This window comes from Oncorhynchus tshawytscha, linkage group LG13 (genome assembly GCF_018296145.1).
Source record: "Oncorhynchus tshawytscha isolate Ot180627B linkage group LG13, Otsh_v2.0, whole genome shotgun sequence".
Classification (NCBI taxonomy): domain Eukaryota; kingdom Metazoa; phylum Chordata; class Actinopteri; order Salmoniformes; family Salmonidae; genus Oncorhynchus; species Oncorhynchus tshawytscha.
Window position 1 is genome coordinate 37,350,034 of NC_056441.1, and position 20,819 is coordinate 37,370,852.

General features: G+C 44.2%; 4 protein-coding genes across 8 annotated transcripts; all 4 read right to left on the reverse strand.

Annotated features, from left to right (window-relative positions):
* Positions 1–1,398: 1,398 nt before the first annotated feature.
* rpl11 (ribosomal protein L11) lies at positions 1,399–6,035 on the reverse strand. 2 transcript variants are annotated; one of them, XM_024441745.2, is made up of 6 exons: positions 5,972–6,035; positions 5,111–5,261; positions 4,873–4,979; positions 4,249–4,380; positions 4,021–4,131; positions 1,399–3,242 (listed from the first exon to the last, which is right to left on the reverse strand). In XM_024441745.2, exons 1-6 carry the CDS (start codon positions 5,975–5,977, stop codon positions 3,213–3,215), a joined length of 537 nt encoding a protein of 178 aa, XP_024297513.1. In that variant the 5' UTR covers positions 5,978–6,035; the 3' UTR covers positions 1,399–3,212. The 2 variants fall into 2 exon arrangements, with proteins under 2 accessions (XP_024297513.1, XP_042151634.1); XM_042295700.1 differs by lacking the exon at positions 5,972–6,035 and adding an exon at positions 5,538–5,600.
* A 431-nt stretch (positions 6,036–6,466) lies between these two features.
* LOC112264864 (cyclic GMP-AMP synthase) lies at positions 6,467–11,062 on the reverse strand. 4 transcript variants are annotated; one of them, XM_024441748.2, is made up of 7 exons: positions 10,832–11,062; positions 10,098–10,417; positions 8,892–9,124; positions 8,250–8,478; positions 7,650–7,937; positions 7,440–7,539; positions 6,467–7,308 (listed from the first exon to the last, which is right to left on the reverse strand). In XM_024441748.2, exons 2-7 carry the CDS (start codon positions 10,411–10,413, stop codon positions 6,750–6,752), a joined length of 1,725 nt encoding a protein of 574 aa, XP_024297516.1. In that variant the 5' UTR covers positions 10,414–10,417; positions 10,832–11,062; the 3' UTR covers positions 6,467–6,749. The 4 variants fall into 4 exon arrangements, with proteins under 4 accessions (XP_024297516.1, XP_024297518.1, XP_024297517.1 ...); XM_024441750.2 differs by having other exon boundaries at positions 10,248–10,420; XM_024441749.2 differs by having other exon boundaries at positions 6,468–7,308; positions 7,650–7,934; positions 10,098–10,420; positions 10,832–11,061.
* Positions 11,063–11,469: 407 nt separating this feature from the next.
* Positions 11,470–15,305, reverse strand: LOC112264865 (elongation factor 1-alpha). The gene is made up of 8 exons (XM_024441751.2): positions 15,163–15,305; positions 14,437–14,586; positions 13,698–13,877; positions 13,292–13,588; positions 12,962–13,112; positions 12,605–12,861; positions 12,188–12,422; positions 11,470–11,946 (listed from the first exon to the last, which is right to left on the reverse strand). The coding sequence occupies exons 2-8, from the start codon at positions 14,578–14,580 to the stop codon at positions 11,822–11,824; spliced, it is 1,389 nt and encodes a 462-aa protein (XP_024297519.1). The 5' UTR covers positions 14,581–14,586; positions 15,163–15,305; the 3' UTR covers positions 11,470–11,821.
* A 210-nt stretch (positions 15,306–15,515) lies between these two features.
* LOC112264866 (elongation factor 1-alpha, oocyte form) lies at positions 15,516–19,081 on the reverse strand. The gene is made up of 8 exons (XM_024441752.2): positions 18,925–19,081; positions 18,024–18,185; positions 17,342–17,521; positions 16,948–17,244; positions 16,700–16,850; positions 16,355–16,611; positions 16,033–16,267; positions 15,516–15,932 (listed from the first exon to the last, which is right to left on the reverse strand). Exons 2-8 carry the CDS (start codon positions 18,165–18,167, stop codon positions 15,811–15,813), a joined length of 1,386 nt encoding a protein of 461 aa, XP_024297520.1. The 5' UTR covers positions 18,168–18,185; positions 18,925–19,081; the 3' UTR covers positions 15,516–15,810.
* Positions 19,082–20,819: the final 1,738 nt, after the last annotated feature.

Here is a 20,819-nt window from a genome sequence, read left to right on the forward strand (position 1 = left end):
GAGGTGCTGAGCGCTCTGGAGCAGGTTTTCATCAAGTATCTCTGTACTTTGCTCCATTCATCTCTCCCTCGATCCTGACTAGTCTCCCAGTCCCTGCCGCTGAAAAACATCCCAACAGCATGATGCTGCCATCACCATGCTTCACCGTAAGGATGGTAACAGGTTTCCTCCAGACTTGACGCTTGGCATTCAGGCCAAAGAGTTCAATCTTGGTTTCATCAGACCAGAGAATCTTGTTTCTCGTGATCTGAGACTCCTTTAGGTGCCTTTTGGCAAACTCCAAGCTGGCTGTCATGTACCTTTTACTGAGGAGTGGAATCTGTCTGGCCACTCTACCACGAAGGCCTGATTTGCGAGGACAGACGCTGGGAGACGAGAAGCAAGAAGCGCTGTTGCGCGTAACAATGGTGACAGGTGTGCCCTCGAGCGCCAGAGAGGGGGAGCGGGAGCAGACATGACATGATTGGTGGAATGCTGCAGAGATGATTGTCCTTCTGGAAGGTTCTTTCTTCTCCACAGAGGAACTCTGGAACTCTGTCAGAGTGACCATCGTGTTCTTGGTCACCTCCCTGACCAAGGCCCTTCTCCCCAGATTGCAGTTTGGCCAGCTCTAGGAAGAGTTTTGGTGGTTCCAAACTTCTTCCAATAAAGAATGATGGAGGCCACTGTGTTCTTGGGGACCTTCAATGCTGCAGACATTTTTTGGTACCCTTCCCCAGATCTGTGCCTCGACACAATCCTGTCTTGGAGCTCTATGGACAAATCCTTCGACTTCATGGTCTTGTTTATGCTCAGACATGCACTGTTAGTTGTGGGATGTTATATAGACAGGTGTGTCCCTTTCCAAATCATGTCCAATCAATTGAATTTACCACAAGCAGACTCCAATCAAGTTGTAGAAACATCTCAAGGATGATCAATGGAAACAGGATCCACCTGAGCTCCTGAGTCTCATAGGAAAGGGTATGAATACTTATGTAAATAAGGTATGTTTTAATACATTTGCTAAAAACCTGTTTTCACTTTTTAATTATGGGTTGTGTGTAGATTGCTGAGGATTTTTTATTTAATCCATTTTAGAAAATGGGGGGGGGGTCTGAATACTTTCCAAAGGCATCAACCTATGGTTGATGAATGTGAAAATGACAATCCATTTGCGGTATGTATGAAATATGTATTGCAGTTAGCAATGTGTTTCTGTGTGCAAATGTACATACTAGAGTGAATGTGTGTTTGGGTGTTAGAAATGGAGACATAAGCTTTTGACAAATATTGCAATACAATTTTCAGCAAAATTCTCCCCAGTAAAATTTTTCTTAAGTAGTTTAGCTCAATAAAAGTAAAGTTAAATTAACAGTATTTAAACATGTTAAGTGCAATGTAATACAAGAGTTGCAATGACTGCTGGAGACAACTTTATAGGGCAAAGTAACTTTACAATGTCATCCACTGACTTAAACAGGTAGAGAATGTAGGAGCAAGACCATGGCCTGGCAAACTAGTATGATACATAGATCTCAGAATTCCCACCTACCAAAGACATCCAACATAACAATAAAGCAGACCTTTTTGGTAATATTCGGCAGACTTTAGTCCGATTTGGAAATGAAATGGGTTTCTCTTTAGAGATTTGGTTCAGGTCGTTTTGTAGTTAGGCCCTGGATTTCAGCTCCTGCTCACGTGTGTGTTCGATCAGCGTCCTCCATCCAGGTGATACAATGACAAGCTACCAGGGTATGGGAATCAGTGAAACTCCTAAAGATAGGCAGACATAGGGGTTGTGGCTGACTCAAAGGGCCGAGGACTCAACCATTACAATTTGATGTTAATGAGGCTAATTTGAATGGAGAAATCCCTGTATTTTGATTTTAGAGGTGAGCAGAGGCTGGCACAGGGGGTAAAGTGTGTTGTCTGGTGCCAGAGGCTCTAACCTTGGTTTCACTGAATAAAGCCAATTGGATCTAAATGGTGTTTGTCTCTTTATTTAACGTCAACCCTCACAGGTAATGTAAACACAAGCTGCCACACCAGGATATAACCATGTTTGTCCATTTTGTCATATTTAGCTAGACAACCATGGTAAACTCAGATTAAGTGGTGAAAACCAGTGTTTGCAAATGCTGGTCCTGGGGATGCTAAAGTGCGCATAATTTAGTTTTTGCCCTAGCAAAAACACCAACCTTTGACTAGGGCTAGGGCAAAAACAGAAAATGTACACACCCTTTGGGTCCCCAGAACCAGCATTGGGAAACAGCTATTTACTCCAAATGGCATTAAGTGATGAGACTGGGGATGAACTAGACAACCAGCTAGTATCTACTTCTGACAATCAATATACTGACATTCGTCATAAAATTAATGCCATCATTTGGCAGATGACAGACCTACCATGAACTGCATGCAAACAAATCTAATTTGAACTGCATGCAAACAAATCTAATTTGCCAAATGCTTAATTACAAGCCAATAACCAATAATGCAATTAAATGTTAATTACTCAAATAAACTGAAAGTAGCAAGGCTATATACATGGGGCACATTAGTCAAGGTAAAGTGACCTTGCCTCTTGTACTGCTGGTTGTGCAGTAGCAGAGAACCATCTGACTAGGGTTGCTAGTGACTATCAGGCCTTTCTGGTAGAGCCTCCTGATGGCAGGAAGCTTAGCCCCAGGGATGTACTGGGCCCTGCACACCACACTCTGTAGTGCCTTGCAGTCAGAGGCTGAACCGTTGCCATACCAGGCAATGATGCAACCAGTCAGGATCCCCTCCATGGTGCAGCTGTAGAACTTCAACCAACCTTAGATATTGGCGGCTTTCTTTGCTACAGCTCATTCTATTAAATACAAATTAAAAGTTAGATTTCCCATCCTGTACTCGAACTGGGCAAATATTGTTGCATGTATAGCTTATTTTACAATGGAAGCGTCGAGGCAAAAACAGCGATACAGACCCATACAGCCTGCTCTTAACCACAACACTAATGTTGCAAATTAATTTTTACCCTTTAAAATAGCAAGCGCCATTCTTCCAATTTAATACACATTACTGTAACCCCATTAACATACATTTCCATTAATGAACGATTAAACTAAATATGGATTCACTTAACTATAAAGCCAGCATAAGATAAATAACACATTACTTAATAATCACAGAACATAGTTATTTTTTTAAATTTTATTGTTATGAACAAGGCCAATGGTGATCCTTTACTTCCCGGGGAGGATGATCCCATCATACTGTAAAGAAGAGAACAATTAGCTTACAATGCTCAGAAAAGAAGTATACTCAAATCAGGAGAAATGGCAGACTTGTCAAAAATCCAGACCAAATACAAAATGTTCAATGAAGTACTTAATCTTGAACCAATAGCCCTGCAACAGAAATGTGTAAGGGTCAACTGACAGTTCTCTTCCAATAGCGTTACAGCAGGTATTGGCAATCTTAAAGGCAAATAGGCAGTGTGAATGCAGTTCATTCCTGCCAAATGGCAACGCCTGCCTCAAAGCTTGTTTGACAGGCTATGCAGTTACAGCTCACCATTTATTGATTGCTAAAATTCTAATATTTCACCTATGTCAGTTAATGTGACAAAACAAGCAAGTATAGCATAAAGAATCATTGTACCATCTAAACAGCTGTGAAATATTTATGACACCAAAAATAATTATATTTTCAGCTGGTGTACAAAATGTCAATTCTGCATAAATTTAACAGGAAGTGTAGAAATATTGTAAATAGAACACATCTACCACTTCAGACTTCCAATGAGAATGACAGATTTAACATTTCATCAGGTTGCCAAAGTGACATTGCAGCTTTAAAAGACTCAAGCATTACTGCTCCTAGGAATAGGGGACTGAATCTTACTGGTAAACTCAAGGTTTCAGACACATGTCACATTCATCTTTCTGATGTACTTGTAATAAAAATTAACGCCAGCCATTTGCAGGTACCATTGGCCACCCTTAGAGAAACCAAACAAAATCAGTCAGATCATAGCTCAAACAGCCTCACCTTCTGCTGGAACCAGCGCATGGCCTCCTCTTTGCGGATACGGTGCCTGAAACCGATGCGACCGGTTTTCTGCTTCTTGTCAGCGATGCTGAAGCCAGGTCTGCCAAGGACCTGACAGAATGAAAGGAGAGAAAGAGGGTGGTTGAGATCAGAAGGCATGCAAAACACTATTGTATACCAACAGCCATGTAAAGACAAGTTATTTAAAAAGCATTTGAAGCCACTCACGACATAGAAGTCCAGTCCATAGATACCGATGCTGGGGTCGTACTTGATTCCCAGATCAATGTGTTCCTGGATGCCAAAGCCGAAGTTCCCAGTGTCGGAGAAGTTGTTCTTCCTCAACTCGTACTCACGCACCTTTGGAAGGATGCCTTACACCAATTAGGAAGGGCAACATATAGCAACTTCAAGCAATCTGACTAAATACATTCCTAACCATGTGGACAAAGTTCACACCCTAGATAAAGTTGAACATGAGTGATACAATGCAAAACTTCAGTCATTTAGCACACTTCTCCAGAGCAAATTGGGTTCAAGGGTCTTGCTCAAGGGCACATTGACAAACCTCTCCTAGTCGGCTCTGGGATTCAAACCAGCTACCTTATGTTTACTGGCACAACGCCCTTAGCCGCTGGGCTACCTGAGGCCCTAAAAGTATGCATAATTCAATAACGCATGGAACAGCAGCCAATGTTATGAAGGCTACCACACTACACTAAGCCCCAACCAAAGGTGTCAGAAACATTCCCTTGACAAATTAATGGCGATTAAGACATGTGCAAGGTCATTAAAACATCCATAAAAATGTAATACAGAGTTTCTAATAAATAAGTAATATTGAAAGCGCACCTTGAGTCCCTTCTCCAGGATCTCCTCAGCCTTAGCTCCACGTACGGTACAGTGGACAGCAATCTTTTCATTTCTGCGGATGCCAAAGGATCGCACAGTGTAGCGAGCTGAGGGGGACAGGTGAAAGAAATTGTAATCATAACACATTTCACTGACAAACAGAACGTGTCAGTCTGTTACCTAACAGTCAAACACCCTGCCACTGATTAAAAGCACAGAATCAAGACAGTTTACCTACCCTTGGAGAAGACAGGCGTCTGTCCTGTCAGCTGCTCAAGCACCTTAGCAGCACGGGTCAGTCGGTCACCACTCTCCCCAACACAGATGTTCATACAGAGCTTGCGGATGCGAAGCTCACGCATGGGGTTCTCCTTTTTCTCGCCCTGTTCCTGTTGAAATATACAAATATCATGAGGCTGGAAGGTTGACATTTACACACTGTAGCCAATAATGAAACTTCTGTTTGGATACATCAGCTGCCTGTTATGCAGGCAGATTAAGTTAGCTAGCAGCCGAACTAGCAACATGTTGATAACTACTGTTAACGTTAGCTAGCTAATAAATCCTGGTCAATAAACAGTCCATCTTTAAGCTGTTCCCAAAAAGCCATACGTGTTCACACCGACTTAAATCCATTCAAAAACGTGATTCAATGTGTTATTTACCTTCCTAAGTGAACCACTAAAACCTGCCACACGGACATGCCCGTGCATATCCCCGACTGCTAACAGACAGTTAGCTATTAAAATGTTGCGGAATCAAATGTCACAACTTCTTACGGAATATTTACAATATTTTCGCACGGTTCGCATACGGACGTTCCAGTTACCTATTTAGCGGTAACTAACAAAGCATTGAAAAACGTATTCGGGGAGACCTCAACTACAACAGCTATGTCGCTAGCCCTTACTGATGCTTCAATTAAATCAGTGGTCCATAACATCTTGGCCGTAATACAACTTCATTCCAATGCTGCACATGAATCTACTCATATCTGGCTATAAAAACATTGAGATGTTGGCCATATCACGCTGATGATTGTGGATTTAAACTGTAAACCGAGAAATCTCGCCATTTTATGTGTAAATGCTGTACTTACCGCCATGTTTAATCACTAGAAGAGGACGAGACGTTTCCGGCGCAGCATATTTATAGGGAAGTGTTCGAATAAATGGGCCCTACGTAACATACTGAATTTGAAGGACGGTTCCATAAGCGCCCAAAGTCAATAATAAAGTACAGTAAAACTGTATCTATCAGTAATAAATTAGGCTTATATAATAATATTTAGATTCAAGAATTCAAAATCTTTATTAAAGAAAAAATATGGAAAATTGTAATGTAATCAGTTAGAACATCCATCAGTTAGTCATCCATCTCAGTTATGTCATTACATTAGTTTTGATTTAAAGAATTGCCATCACCTTTCCTTCCATACAGATTTTGGAAGGTCCTGCCCTAATACAGACTTCAAAACAGACCAGCAACTCTGTTATAGAAGGACTGCAACGCACAAGGATTTTATACATGCACGCACGCACGCACGCACGCACACACACACGCTATGATAAATCATATAGGATCATACATGATGGACAAGTATTTCATTGATGAATAATATATTTTATTTAAAAGTTTGGGGTACATTGGGATAGTGGACAGAAGTAGTAAACAATACATTGTATAGCTACTATATTCTTGGTAATTTGCATATATTTAGCATTTACATACAAATACAGACCATTTTTTCATTGTGTTTATTATTAAGAGCAAAGACATAATTTAGAGATAAATAAAAATCTGTTTAAAAATGGCTTATCATTCTCTACATCTGCATAACATTTTAGCGCCCTCTGCTGTAGATTGGACTGTCTCTGCTACCTTCCTACCACTGATGGGCAGAGGTAACAAACAACACAGACCAAAGCCACAACCAAAGCTAAAATGTTGAACATTTTCACTGAAGCTTTTGTCTCAATAACTTTGGGTGGCTGAATAATAGTAGACTGGATAACATGAGTCTGCTGTACAACAATGGATGGCTGGGACTGGGAGTTACTGGGGGAGTGTACTGCCAGTGGTGGGGCAGGAGCCGGGGGCATTAAAAGGGGAAGCCCCTGTCTCCTCTGCTCCTCCAGAGCCTCTGTCAGAAACACCAGAGCTTTGCGTGGGAAGGTCGGTGCGGCGAAGAGGTTGGAGGTGGGGACAAAGAAGTGGGGTAGCAGGCCACTCCTTGCGTGGCCCTCCAGGGCCCCTAGGAGGTGCATGAAGCAGGCAGGCAGATGATGCGGTGTCCACAGGGAGTCCTGGGCCCTGATGGAAAGGGTGTGTAGAAAGACTGTCTTCCCATGGTAGGAGCACAGAGCATCCAGCTCCTGAGGGTAGCGTTTCTTCAGTCCCTCGATCAGACACTTGAGGAGCTTAAAGCACTGCTTACTAAAGAAGAGGAGGAGAGAAAGAGAGGTATTGTTCATGATGTTGATGACTTCAGATAAAGGTATTTGTTCAGTATTAGGGATAAATGAGTCACAGGTGCTGGTAAATGCTGTGGTAGAGTGAATTCTGACCGGCAGCACTTGGTGGCAGAGCTCTCACAGCAGGTCCTCTTGTTCCCATGAGTCTTGATCAGTTCCTTTTCTATGTGAGAAAAGGAAATCCTCCAACTCTCTGCAGCAGACAAACAGCCACAAATAAAAGGGAATCTTTTTCAATAAAAGGAAAAATAGCATTCACATTCACTGTATCAATCGTGACAAAATCTATCCACATACACACACCTTTAGCTGCCTCACTGAGGTTACGCCCTGGCGGTTTCTTGGGAACAAAGAAGCAAGTTTGGTGGGTAAGAGAGCGCCGGGTCTTCTTCCCCAGCCAGTTGTTCACATCTGGGCCTGCGCGGGCAGCCAGAGGCCAGCTCTGTGAGGAGGGCACTTCCAAGGCTGGCACCACATCCACAGAAAGTAGTTCCTCTTTCCCATTATCCAACTCCAACAGGGAAAGGGTCACCGCTGGGGAGTTTGGACGCTTCCTCTTCACAACCCAACGCCAGCTATTTCCAGGCACTGCTGATCAAAGAACACACAAAAACCTACAGGTATGTGCCACGTCATATTTAGACAAACAGTTTATATTACTATATATATATATATATATATATATATATATATATATATATATATATATATAGGTGGCTGGAGATGTGGACACCGACAACTGACCTCTAAGACTCAAGGATTCATATGGACCCCTTAACAACATAGCATCCACAGATAAACCAGTCGGACAAGATACAGCATATAAACACACAGTATGGGTAGGTGAGCACTTGTATGACTGCATTTCCAAACAATCAGGTGAATATAGACCTGTTACCACACCTTTGTAGGTGCTGATGAACTTTCGGACCAGACGGTGCATTTCCCTTATGATCTTGCTGGCTGAGATGGTGAGCCCATCTTCCAATAGGAAAGACCGTATGTGGGCACGCGTCGGTCGGGATAGAGCAACTTCGTAGAACAGGCCGTGGTATTGGTCCAGCTCAGTCATTTTGAGGCGGGAAGGAGACTGGAGCTTCAGCATCATGTCAAACTCATTTGGGTTGTGTATCTGTTGGCACACAATGGTAAAAGGTACTATGCATTATTTACATGCTATTTCGTTTCGTTAACAGGATTCTAATAACAGTAAAGTATACTCACTGAATGCTAAAGGCAGGTTTGACAGACCCAGATTTGTAAGTCCAGAAGACTTACAAACAGCAACACTTAGCATTCAACACAAGAAGAACAACAACCTCCATGTTTGCATGTCATGTTTCCTATTATGTACAGTATGTCAGTGATAAGCTTCAGTATTGACTCATAGATACTGCCTAATCAGTCGCTCAATGTTCATCCATGTTTATCAAAACACACCTTTAGTGAAAATGTGGATCATTTGCTGCCGGTAATTATTTTGTGTTCATGGGTTTTAATTGAGCCGCCAGCCAGAGACAATTCCCGTCTCATGGTGTGAGTTACCTTAACCATCTCGTAGTATGAACCACTGTTGAGCACAGAGGCTGACTGGAAGTAGGGCTGCTCGTCACTGTTCTTGAGGAAGACCAGCAGGCTGTCCCGGAGATGGTTGACCAAGTCCACGGCCCACTGGCGGTCACTCTGGCGGAGCTTGAGGTTCTGTGACCGAAGCCTGATCCAGCGGGCCAGCTCTGGGGTGATAGGGGCCAGCTCATACCCTGGTGTGGGGTTCTGGGCTGTGGACAGATCGAAGTATTGGCAGGACTGTCTCAGATGAGCATATTTCCTGACAACAAACCATGGGTGACCAAAGAATTGAAAGTGGTGCTTAATAAGAAGAAACAAGTGGACAAGAGGCACAGAGAGTGAACAAAGAGATTTAAAAAAAAGGTGAGATGCCAGTACAAGAATAAGGTGCAACAGATAATATTACAGGGAGACTCTCGGGTCGGCCTGGTTGGGCATTCAGAATATGGCAAACGCCCTGCCTATTTGTTTGTAAAATATCCTTTGGGATTTATTTTAAATTTTTAGATGTTGTATGTTTTATGACTGCTGCAAGATGAATTGCCTCTGAGGACATTAAAGTTTTCTGAATCTGACTCATAAAAAAGAAGCACGAATGGTGCAATTTTCGCCCCATTTTACAGGATTATGCACACATGAACTTCATCTCCAAAACAATTTTTTTTTTTGTACGTTGTACCCCCTTTTCAACCCAATTGGTAGTTACAGTCTTGTCCAATCGCTGCAACTCCCGTACGAACTCGGGAGAGTTGAAGGTCGAGAGCCACGCGTTCCCCCGAAACACGACCCTGCCAAGCCGGTGCTCGCGGAGGAAGGAAACACTGTACAACTGGCAACCGAAGTCAGCGTGCATGCACTTGGCCCACCACAAGGAGTTGCAAGAGCGCTAGTTGACAAGGACATCCCAGCCGGCCAAACCCTGCCTCAGGGATCGAACCTGGGTCTGTAGTGACGCCCCAAGCACTGTGATGCAGAGCCTTAGACCGCTGCACCACTTGGGAGGCCTCCAAAACATTGCAGATGCAAAACGTCACTCAACTCAGAATATGGATTCTGGCAAGATGAATGAATGTAACATGTTACTGATTGATTGTCTTCGCGTCTTTGACATACAATGATACCCACATCAGATGAGGACAATCAACAATACCATTGAAGCGAGCAGGTTGACCGTGCTATTACCTGTCAGGTGTGGTCTCTGCCTAGGGAGGGGTGAGTTGTGTGTGGCTGGGGTACTGGAGTTTCCATCAGTCTCCTGACCCAACGATGCCCCAGTCTGAGAGTCCTCTATGGGGCTACCTCCATCTCCATCTTGTCTGTCCAGATACTCACCCTCCTCTGCCTCTCTGCCCAGGCTAGGTTGGATGTCGACGGGGGTGGACGAGGTCCTGGCGAGGGCCCATGATTGAGGAATTGTCTGGGGCTCTCTAGGGGGTGTGGATGGAACTGAGGTCTGTCTCCTGGAGGATGACCTCCTCTGAGGTGTGGTTCTGTTCATCTTTCTACTGTGATCAACACACGCACACAAACACATCAATCGATTCAGAGAAACGAGAATGACATAAATGGAATTTGAATATCCTCTTCCTTTTAGGTTGAAAGTATATGGGACGGGACCGCGCAATAACAAAAGCAACCTTGCTCAGTCTTTAGTGGGTGCATAGTAACGTAGTATCAGAGATCATTTTACTAAGTTCTATGTCATTTTAAGCACAGTACATACAATGTACAATGACTGAAATGCTGAGGCCCTGCCCAGAGGAATGAATGTAATTGTTATTTCCTAGACCTTACCTAAACCAGGCTGCATGTTACTCTCGACAACTTCGCTTGCAACCATTTCTTCATAATCCCAGACTGATTGTTAGAGAATCATTCAACCATTGTGACATTTTACAGGGGTTGTTAAGACTTACCTATTGCCCAGTCGTTGACACAAATTGCAGCTTGCTAGGGGGACATTGAAACGTCTCCATTGCTCCTCTCTGTGTCAGCTCAAGTATTTCTGGTTCCGGACACTATTCCCTTTCTATTTCCCAACTGTGATGTCACATATCACTCAAAGATAATAGATCGTTTCTCCCTCTGTCTCTGTAGCAGTGGATCATGGATTGCATAACTGAATTCTAGGTGCGGTGTTGCTAGGGACACAGTAAGGAAGAGGTTTCACCAGTGTGACGTCATTCCATAAATATTTGTTATGCTCTACCTGGCTTGTGAAGGCTTTTGTATATAAAAACCACGCAATTATTTTCTCCTTCTGTCAGAACCCCTTACCTTGACAGTAGCCGACATTTACCGGGGTACAATTTCCCCTATTGAGAAATCACTCTTCTCTGAAAATAGGAATCAACAGTACTGACATGTTTACCAACAGCACTTATATTTCTCACGTACATTTCTGATGTAACTCAAAGGAGAGAATGCTTCAAACGGAGGCAGTGAATGATATCTATTGAATATTCCCCAAAGTTGTTATTATTTTCTGTTTGTAGCCAATATTGTAAACCAATAGAGTGTATTCAGCAAATCAATCCAAAATTTGACAATTAGCTCAATGTTTCACAGCAACAGAAACCAGACTTTATTTTAATATTCTAACACAACATATCATTTCATGGTAGATAGCAGTATGGATCCAACAGTAACTGATTCAGCGTTTTGGCTTTATGAGAATCAAGAAAACAGCAGCGTTTTGGCGGTTCATGTTCATGGTTTTTTATTTTATCATAATTTTCCCTAAAGCATTATTCTTCGAACATTTGCTTTCCTTTCCTGCGAAAATTTTTGCGATGGGTTTTTATTAGCATTAGCCAGTCCTTGAGTAGAGAGCTCAGGTTCTGAGACACTGCAGGATGGGATGCCGGTGACACGCTTTGTTGTTGCTGGATGTCTGGAGCAGGAATTCATTTAGCTTTGGCAGCCTTAACGGCGGACTTGGTCACCTTGCCAGTGCTGGCAGCCTTCTTGTCGACGGCCTTGATGACACCAACAGCCACGGTCTGCCTCATGTCACGCACGGCAAAACGACCTGCAACGATGCAGCAACAAAGAGATATGGTTACTGGAATGGAGTGTCAGAATATTCCAGAAGTCATTGTAGTTCCTAAAGAGTTTTTGTAAGTGACGTTGTAAGGTACTGAGGCGAGTAAGATCTCTTCACCTTCTCTTCACCATCTCTTCACCTCCCCCCACGTAACATTCAATTTTTCAATAGCACTGCATAAATAAGACCCATAATCGTCATCATAAGGAATTGGTGTGTGACTCACCGAGGGGAGGGTAGGCGGCGAAGCTCTCCACACACATGGGCTTTCCTGGCACCATGACGATGATGGCGGCGTCTCCAGACTTCAGGGCCTTGGGGTTGTCCTCAAGCTTCTTGCCGGAACGACGGTCGATCTTCTCCTTGAGCTCACTGAACTTGCAGGCGATGTGAGCGGTATGGCAATCCAGCACGGGGGCATAGCCCTGGGAGATGGTGCCCGGGTGGTTCAGGATGATGACCTGAGGATTGGGGTAAAGGTTGGGTAAGGATGGGATAGAATCTAGAACTACATTGACAGGGGGTTGGAACGTGGGTAAACTGAATTTCGAAAAACGTTTAATAAAAGTGCAAATGTTTGGCCAGAAACGAGACATGAAGGAAAGTAGACTTGGAAATATTTAAAATCAGTCCCATCTCTCACCTGAGCGGTGAAGTTGCCGGCCTCCATTGGTGGGTCGTTCTTGCTGTCTCCAGCCACGTTGCCACGACGGATATCCTTGACGGACACGTTCTTGACGTTGAATCCGACGTTGTCACCGGGGAGAGCCGCTTCCAGGGTCTCGTGGTGCATTTCCACAGACTTGACTTCAGTGGTGACATTAGCGGGGGCGAAGGTGACGATCATACCGGCCTTCAGGGTTCCAGTCTCCACACGGCCCACAGGCACTGTTCCAATACCTAAAGGGAAACAAGTATTTACCCACAAGAGCCATACCTCGTCATGTCTAAAGGAAATAACCAGTATATAGAAACATATTGATCTATAACTGGTTCTTACCTCCAATTTTGTAGACGTCCTGCAGGGGCAGACGGAGAGGCTTGTTGGTGGGGCGGGAGGGGGGCAGGATAGAGTCCAGAGCCTCCAGAAGGGTCACACCATTAGCGCCACCCTCCTTACGCTCAACCTTCCACCCCTTGAACCAGCCCATCTGCAATGGGAAACAGAAGAAACAATGTTACTGTTCTTGTGTGGATCAAAATTAGGATGAGGCTTGCTGACCTGTCAGTGCCTTACCTTCTATAATGTTCCAGCCCTAATCATTTAGGCATATGACCACCTAAAACTACACTGCTGCGGTGGAGTGTACTGTGGGGATGGACTACTCACGTTAGGGCTGGCTTCCAGCATGTTGTCCCCATGCCATCCAGAGATGGGCACAAAGGCGACGGTGGCAGGGTTATAGCCGATCTTCTTGATGTAGGTGCTGACCTCCTTCTGGATCTCCTCAAAACGCTTCTGACTGTAAGGGGGCTCTGTGGAGTCCATCTTGTTGACACCAACGATGAGCTGCTTCACTCCCAGAGTGTAGGCAAGGAGAGCGTGCTCACGAGTCTGCCCGTTCTTTGAGATACCGGCCTCAAACTCACCAACACCACCAGCAACGACCAGCACAGCACAATCAGCCTGAGACAAAGACATGATACACTTCAAACGTCATGGTAAAATGCCACTACTGATCATTTCATAATTAGGAAACAGGAAACCAGCAATGGTTATTAAAGCTTTTCTTTACCTGAGAGGTACCAGTGATCATGTTCTTGATGAAGTCTCTGTGTCCGGGGGCATCAATGATTGTGACGTAGTACTTGGCGGTCTCAAACTTCCACAGGGAAATGTCGATCGTGATACCACGCTCTCGCTCAGCCTTCAGCTTGTCCAGCACCCAGGCATACTTGAAAGAGCCTTTGCCCATCTACACAAGCAGAGAATCAAGTTTGCGTTTATTTCACTTAAGTCTCAAATCAAATCAAATTTTATTTGTCACATACACATGGTCTATTGCCTACACAGTTGTAATATTGTTTAGATCATATCTACCCAATTAGGCCTACTACAAATGCACATAATTTTTTGGCAGTTTTGTCATTTAAATCCATAACACAAATTGACTGCCAAATCAGATTAAGATTATTCTGCTAGTTGAGCAAGTTTTTTCCCAGCAATTTCCTGACGCCCAAATACGTTTGACCATATCATTTTCATACCTTCAGTTTGAGTTATTTTTCCCTGACTAAACGAGTTGCAGTTCAATGACTCAATTAAACCATTTTTAGAACGCATTTTTGCATTTAGTTACCGCAGAATGACTGGCAACTGACAGCGATACACACTTTCGTACAGTAGGTGTCGCTTGTGTCAAAGCAATCTTTCCAATGATTTTCAGCTATAACCACGCCCGTTATGTCGCTATTCATAGCTGCAGACAAAAAAAAATAAAAAAAATCGAGAAATGTCAGGGCGGCCAAACCTACCTCAGCAGCCTCCTTCTCGAACTTCTCAATGGTTCTCTTGTCAATGCCTCCGCATTTGTAGATAAGATGGCCGGTGGTGGTGGACTTCCCGGAGTCGACATGGCCAATGACCACGATGTTGATATGGATCTTTTCCTTTCCCATTATTTACTGATTGAAAGGAAACTGACGTAACTACCGATGCACAAATACATTTACACAAAATACGCATGCAAATAACATGGTAGCAGGAGATGCATACAATGTTGATGCCTTTGACGCCCAGCGGCACCACTTACTCATGCACCATGTGCTATCCGCAAATCGTCCATGTTAAATCGTGGGACTAGCGAGCCGGCCATGTTGGGTCGTCACTAGTTACCACAGCCAAAGTCATACACCCCGCCTAGTTGAGGTTAATCCACACGTCTAACCCATTTAGTAACCTTTTAGCTCAGGCGAATAGTTCGCTGGTAGCTAGTTAGCCACTGAACATGATGCGGTCAACTATGTTGGACCGAGCAGTGAACTAATGACCATTTATGAAACCAAATGAGCGAGCAGTTAGAAACACCCATCTCTAGTACAATTAGACCGGTCCTTAATCATGCTTGTGAAGATGAGATACTTGTTAGGCTAGCACGACCATTCCATTATCATAATTTTAAGCGAACAGTGTTAAGAGTAGCTTAGCCACAAGCCATTAAAGACCAGTATATCCTGAAATAAGCATTCTGATACACTAACCTGCGATAGGTTTACCGTTATCCCTGCTTTAGACCGGAGAAAAAAGGGAAGAATTTGATCTCACATTTCTTTTTATACCGGTGCTGTGAGGGGCGGGAGAACAGCAAATGCTAAAGCACTGCTGTCATCAATAAAATAGGGTGCTATTGGTTGCACCAGTGTAACCCACCAAGGTGATTGGACTGCAAAAACACAGCACTGGTCACAGCCCTGCAGCTGTCAGGGATAGGATGTGTCAAAACAGCTGCAAAGACAAGTTACATACAGCATTGCACTTGTCCTACCCTATGGAGCAGCTCCTACTGAACTACAAGCACACGAAGGACAAAGGATTAAGGAAAACGACAGCAGGATTTTTGGTCAAGACATTTAAAGACCTTTATTAGTTATCAGCAGTTTCCTTCCAATTTAATAGTAGAATCATAGCAGGTTCCGTTCAACCATTTACACAATTTAACTGAAAGAGGCACTGCCTGTAATGACAAATCCACAAGTGTCTCCACGTTGGGTTCCTTTCCTGCGGAAACTTTTACGATGAGTTTTAATCAGCATTAACCAGTCCTTAAGTATAGAGCTTAGGTTTTGAGACGCCGCAGGATGTAGGGCAGCAGACCCCGCTACCTGAGGGACGTCCTGTGGGAGGGGAATTCACTTTTTACCGGCCTTAACGGCAGACTTTGTGACCTTGCCGCTTGAGGCGGCCTTCTTGTCAACAGCCTTGATGACACCGACAGCGACTGTCTGTCTCATGTCACGCACAGCAAAACGACCTGCAGGAGATTGAAAAGGCAGCGTTACTATTTTGCCAGAAGCATAGAGGACCTTAAGGGTTATCAATGTTTTGGTGATGAGAGCCTGTGGATAACTTACCAAGAGGGGGGTATTCCTGGAAACTCTCCACACACATGGGCTTGCCGGGGATCATGTCAACGATAGCAGCATCTCCAGACTTCAGGAACTTGGGGGCATCTTCAAGCTTCTTGCCGGACCGACGGTCTATCTTCTCCTTGAGCTCACTGAACTTGCAGGCGATGTGAGCAGTATGGCAATCCAGCACAGGGGCATAGCCCTGGGAGATCTGGCCAGGGTGGTTCAGGATGATTACCTGGAAAAACAAGGCGTGGTCAATTAGCACAAGAATTATTGTCATAGGAAGTAACCTGCCCCGCCCAACTACGAACAGTATGCCTACTTGAGCAGTGAAAGTGCCAGCCTCCATTGGAGGGTCGTTCTTGCTGTCTCCAGCTACGTTGCCACGACGGATATCCTTGACGGACACGTTCTTGACGTTGAATCCGACGTTGTCACCGGGCATAGCCGATTCCAGGGTCTCGTGGTGCATCTCCACAGACTTGACTTCAGTGGTGACGTTAGCGGGGGCGAAGGTGACGATCATACCGGCCTTCAGGGTGCCTGTCTCCACACGGCCCACGGGTACAGTTCCAATACCTGAGGAAACCAGGGGAGTAGATTAACCAACGAGCAGAACCAAACCTTTGCGTGTCAGTCACTTTCATGAAGTTTAACAGATTCTTACCACCAATTTTGTAAACATCCTGGAGGGGCAGACGAAGGGGCTTGTCTGTGGGGCGGGATGGGGGCAGGATGCTGTCCAGGGCCTCCAGCAGAGTCACACCATTGGCGTTACCATCCTTACGCTCGACCTTCCATCCCTTGAACCAGCCCATCTGGAATAAGAGAAAAAGCATTTAGAAACAGTAATATGTATACAAATGACAGGCAAAACTATTTCACAGTAGTGTACTGCTGGGATTGACTACTCACGTTGGCGCTGGCTTCCAGCATGTTGTCCCCATGCCATCCAGAGATGGGCACAAAGGCGACAGTGGCAGGGTTATAGCCAATCTTCTTGATGTAGGTGCTGACCTCCTTCTGGATCTCCTCAAAACGCTTCTGGCTGTAGGGGGGCTCTGTGGAGTCCATCTTGTTGACGCCAACGATGAGCTGCTTCACTCCCAGAGTGAAAGCAAGGAGAGCGTGCTCACGAGTCTGCCCGTTCTTTGAGATACCGGCCTCAAACTCACCAACACCACCAGCAACAACCAGCACAGCACAATCAGCCTGGGGGGGGATTAAGGTTGGTCAGCCCACCACTTTAAACTGAAACTAATAGGCTGTAGATTAACAGTACAGTCCAATTGCAGTGGGCCCCACTTACCTGAGATGTACCGGTGATCATGTTCTTGATGAAGTCTCTGTGCCCGGGGGCATCAATGATGGTGACGTAGTACCTGCCAGTCTCGAACTTCCACAGGGAAATGTCAATCGTGATACCACGCTCACGTTCAGCCTTCAGCTTGTCCAGCACCCAGGCATACTTGAAAGAGCCCTTACCCATCTAAAAATGGGAAGTCAAAATCATTCTTACATTAAATCACTTCAATGTGATCAAGCTACATGTTAAATTGCATCGTGAGCAAGTACAACATTCAGGGTCAAGCCTAGAATGTTATGGGAAACTAACCAATAATTTACACTACTTTAAAAAACGAAATTGAAATTGTTCAGTCTACTTTCAGAAACGTAATTTATGCATTTTATGAAGTGGAAATAGAGGCTGTGTACATGGGACAACTTCCTAGAGTCGACTTTCCGTAGCCGGTGTTCAGCAAGTTTAGCTTAAAAAAATACACACACACGTCGTACCCTTCTAGCCACGAAGGCCTCAGCCACCATTACACAAAGTGCATCGTCATCACCCGGACGCTAGGCCCGCGCGCAAGCGCCACCCCACATGCGCGTACTCGTTACACACCCTACCGGCTTCGCCATTCAAATACCATGCTGGCGTCGCCATTTAATCCAAAGTATTGTAACCAACGAGCTTTGGAAATGCTTACCTCAGCAGCCTCCTTCTCGAACTTCTCAATGGTTCTCTTGTCAATGCCTCCGCATTTGTAGATCAGATGGCCAGTGGTGGTGGACTTCCCGGAGTCGACATGGCCAATGACCACGATGTTGATGTGGATCTTTTCCTTTCCCATGGTGGCTTACTTAAATTTCTGAAATAAAATGAGAAACCACTTAGCTAAGCCACATTGCCTCTTGGAATATGGTTGCAAATAAAACGCAGGTCACTGTCTAACAATCTTTTGTCGATGGTCCAAAAATATAATACATATCCCAATAAGAATAGGGCCCCATAAAAATGTTTTTAAAAAGTCCCCACTCGACAATGTTAACTCAACCGATGCGATTTGACAAAGGGTGAATGAGCCATGACCACGTAGGCCTTAGTCCGCCATGGGCCAAACGAGACACGTGTTACTTCTGGGCCACGTCGTGTTAAGTTACAGAAAGATTTCCAAATATCCGAGAGGAATTTAGCTATCACAACTCGACAACTGTCGCCTGGGCTACCGTGCAATTCACTTTAATGGAAGACAGACATTCCATTTAGCTACTCAGCCACACAGACCACTGCTTTAGTATCCTTTGTTCTCCCCCCAAGTTTCCCCTCCCCCAACCGAAAAGTGTAATTTTCTGACAAACTAAAAACTTCAGTAAAGACAACATTATGGCCATTTGTATACAGTAACTAATCACAGCATCCTTGACGTTACACCATCAAATCCGCAGGTTAATTGAAACGACAGACAGAAGGCTAACAAATGTATTCGCAATAGTACATTTTCGCAATACGGCTAGCTATGAAAAAAAAAAATTAAAAACATAACCACTTGTAAATTCAAGAACAGATTAGGCCCGTTTTTGAAACCACTTGATGATAAACGCGCTTACCGGTGTCACTACGAAATCACACTGCTACTACCACTGCTGTTGCCCTTAACCAGGTAACAGAAAGAGAAAGAATGATGGTTGAGTTGGAGTTTTATACACGGGGAGGTGGCCAGATTGGGTTGCACCCCCGCTTCCTTCCCCTCCCTATTCGAATCCGCAAATCACACACAATTCAGCGAAAAACTGGTCAAGGATAGAGGGAATACAGGTTATTTCAAGTTTACATCAAACGTTTATTTTCTGTCTTCTTTTTAGCTCTTCGCTAACCCCTTTCCGAACCTTTACCTAATTCTCAGAATTTACCACATTAATTCTCATAACCTGCTTCGTATATTCTCATAACCTTCTACAAAAGTAATTTCTGATCATACATAAACTGTCTCCCTTCTAGCCGAAACCAAAAAAACGATCCTCGCCTGTCTTTATATGTCATGATTTAAAATCTTTTCAATTTTGAAAGTAATCCTTTCTGATTCAATCAAATAATCTAAAAAGAACATAGCTTGGTAATTGATAAATGGATTAAATAACCCCAAGTGGTCAAGACTAGTTTATCATTGGACCTCAAATATTTTGATTTTCTGGATGTCTGCTTCTTCTTGAAAATCTATCATATTCAATGATGATGCTGGAGGTTTGAGAACATTGATGATTCCCATAAGGGGCTACTTGATACATTGCTGCATTACCATCCTAATTGTCAGCCTCACTCTGGCATCCACCTGTATTGACTCTAGGTGATCCAATCAGCATAACAAATCCAGAGATTTTCGCTCAAACAGTGCACTGAAAAGGGAGAGCCAGGCTCATTGTTTCAATGGCCTGGAGGGCACCTCCACCACATCTCACACACATTCAGATTCTAAAGACGTTCAGACAAGGCCAAGATGAGTGACTACAGTGATCAATGAGTGTGAGGGAGTCCTGCTAGATTCTCCACTCACATTCGCAGAGTATAATGCTAACACTGAGTGCTTTCCATAATGATCATATCAAGCCAATTCTCCAATAAATATAGCAAAAGCCATGTTAAACCTCACCATGTTAAACCTCTGTTGCGTTGCCCACCCAGTCCACAAGCAATGTTAAATTCTATAACACTGGATCAAAGTTGGGTGATGTACCTGATTGCAGTTCTACATTCTACAGTTCCTTTTCCCCATAGCCTAGTCAGTGAGTGTGTTTTATGATAAATATTAGTGAGGAAAATGCATGTTTTTAGATCAACATTTCAGTCAACCTTTTCCAAAAAACAAACAAACTACAATATAAACATTGATTTATTTCATTCCCAGCACCACAAAGATTTGATGATGTGGATAATGACATTTGCCCAATATATGATCAATATATTCTGATCTATTGAGCCTATTCCAAAGGATGCTGTGGAAGTCCATTCTGTGTTTTGGGTGCTGTGGAGAGGTCACAGAGGTCTGACTCAGGGCCCTGCAGTCTCCGTACTCTCCCCATCACCGTTGAATTCCTGATATAGAACAGCTGGCATCCCTTGGCGTGGTGACGGCACTCCCCGACTATCTTTTCCTCAGTTCAGGTAACAGTCACAGAGCTCAGCTGCTGCTTTCAATCAGCTCACAGCACAGTGAGAGGGGGAAAGAGAGAGTGGGTGAGAGAGTGAGTGCGAGAGAGAAGGGTACTCACAAACCATGTCACAGATAGTGGGCGAATGCACAGATAGTGTCCGAGGAAGAGAGGAGACATAGGATGGGAAGCCGGAAGAGGTTGAAAAAAAAAACAGGGGGAAGCAAAGGTGAATGGAAGCGCAGATGCATTGGCCAGGAACAGGATTTCAGGGGACCAGAAAAAAAAACATCTTACCCTGCCAGCTATAAGTTGACGATCCCAAAGAAGAAAGAGGAGCACTCAGAAAGCTGCAT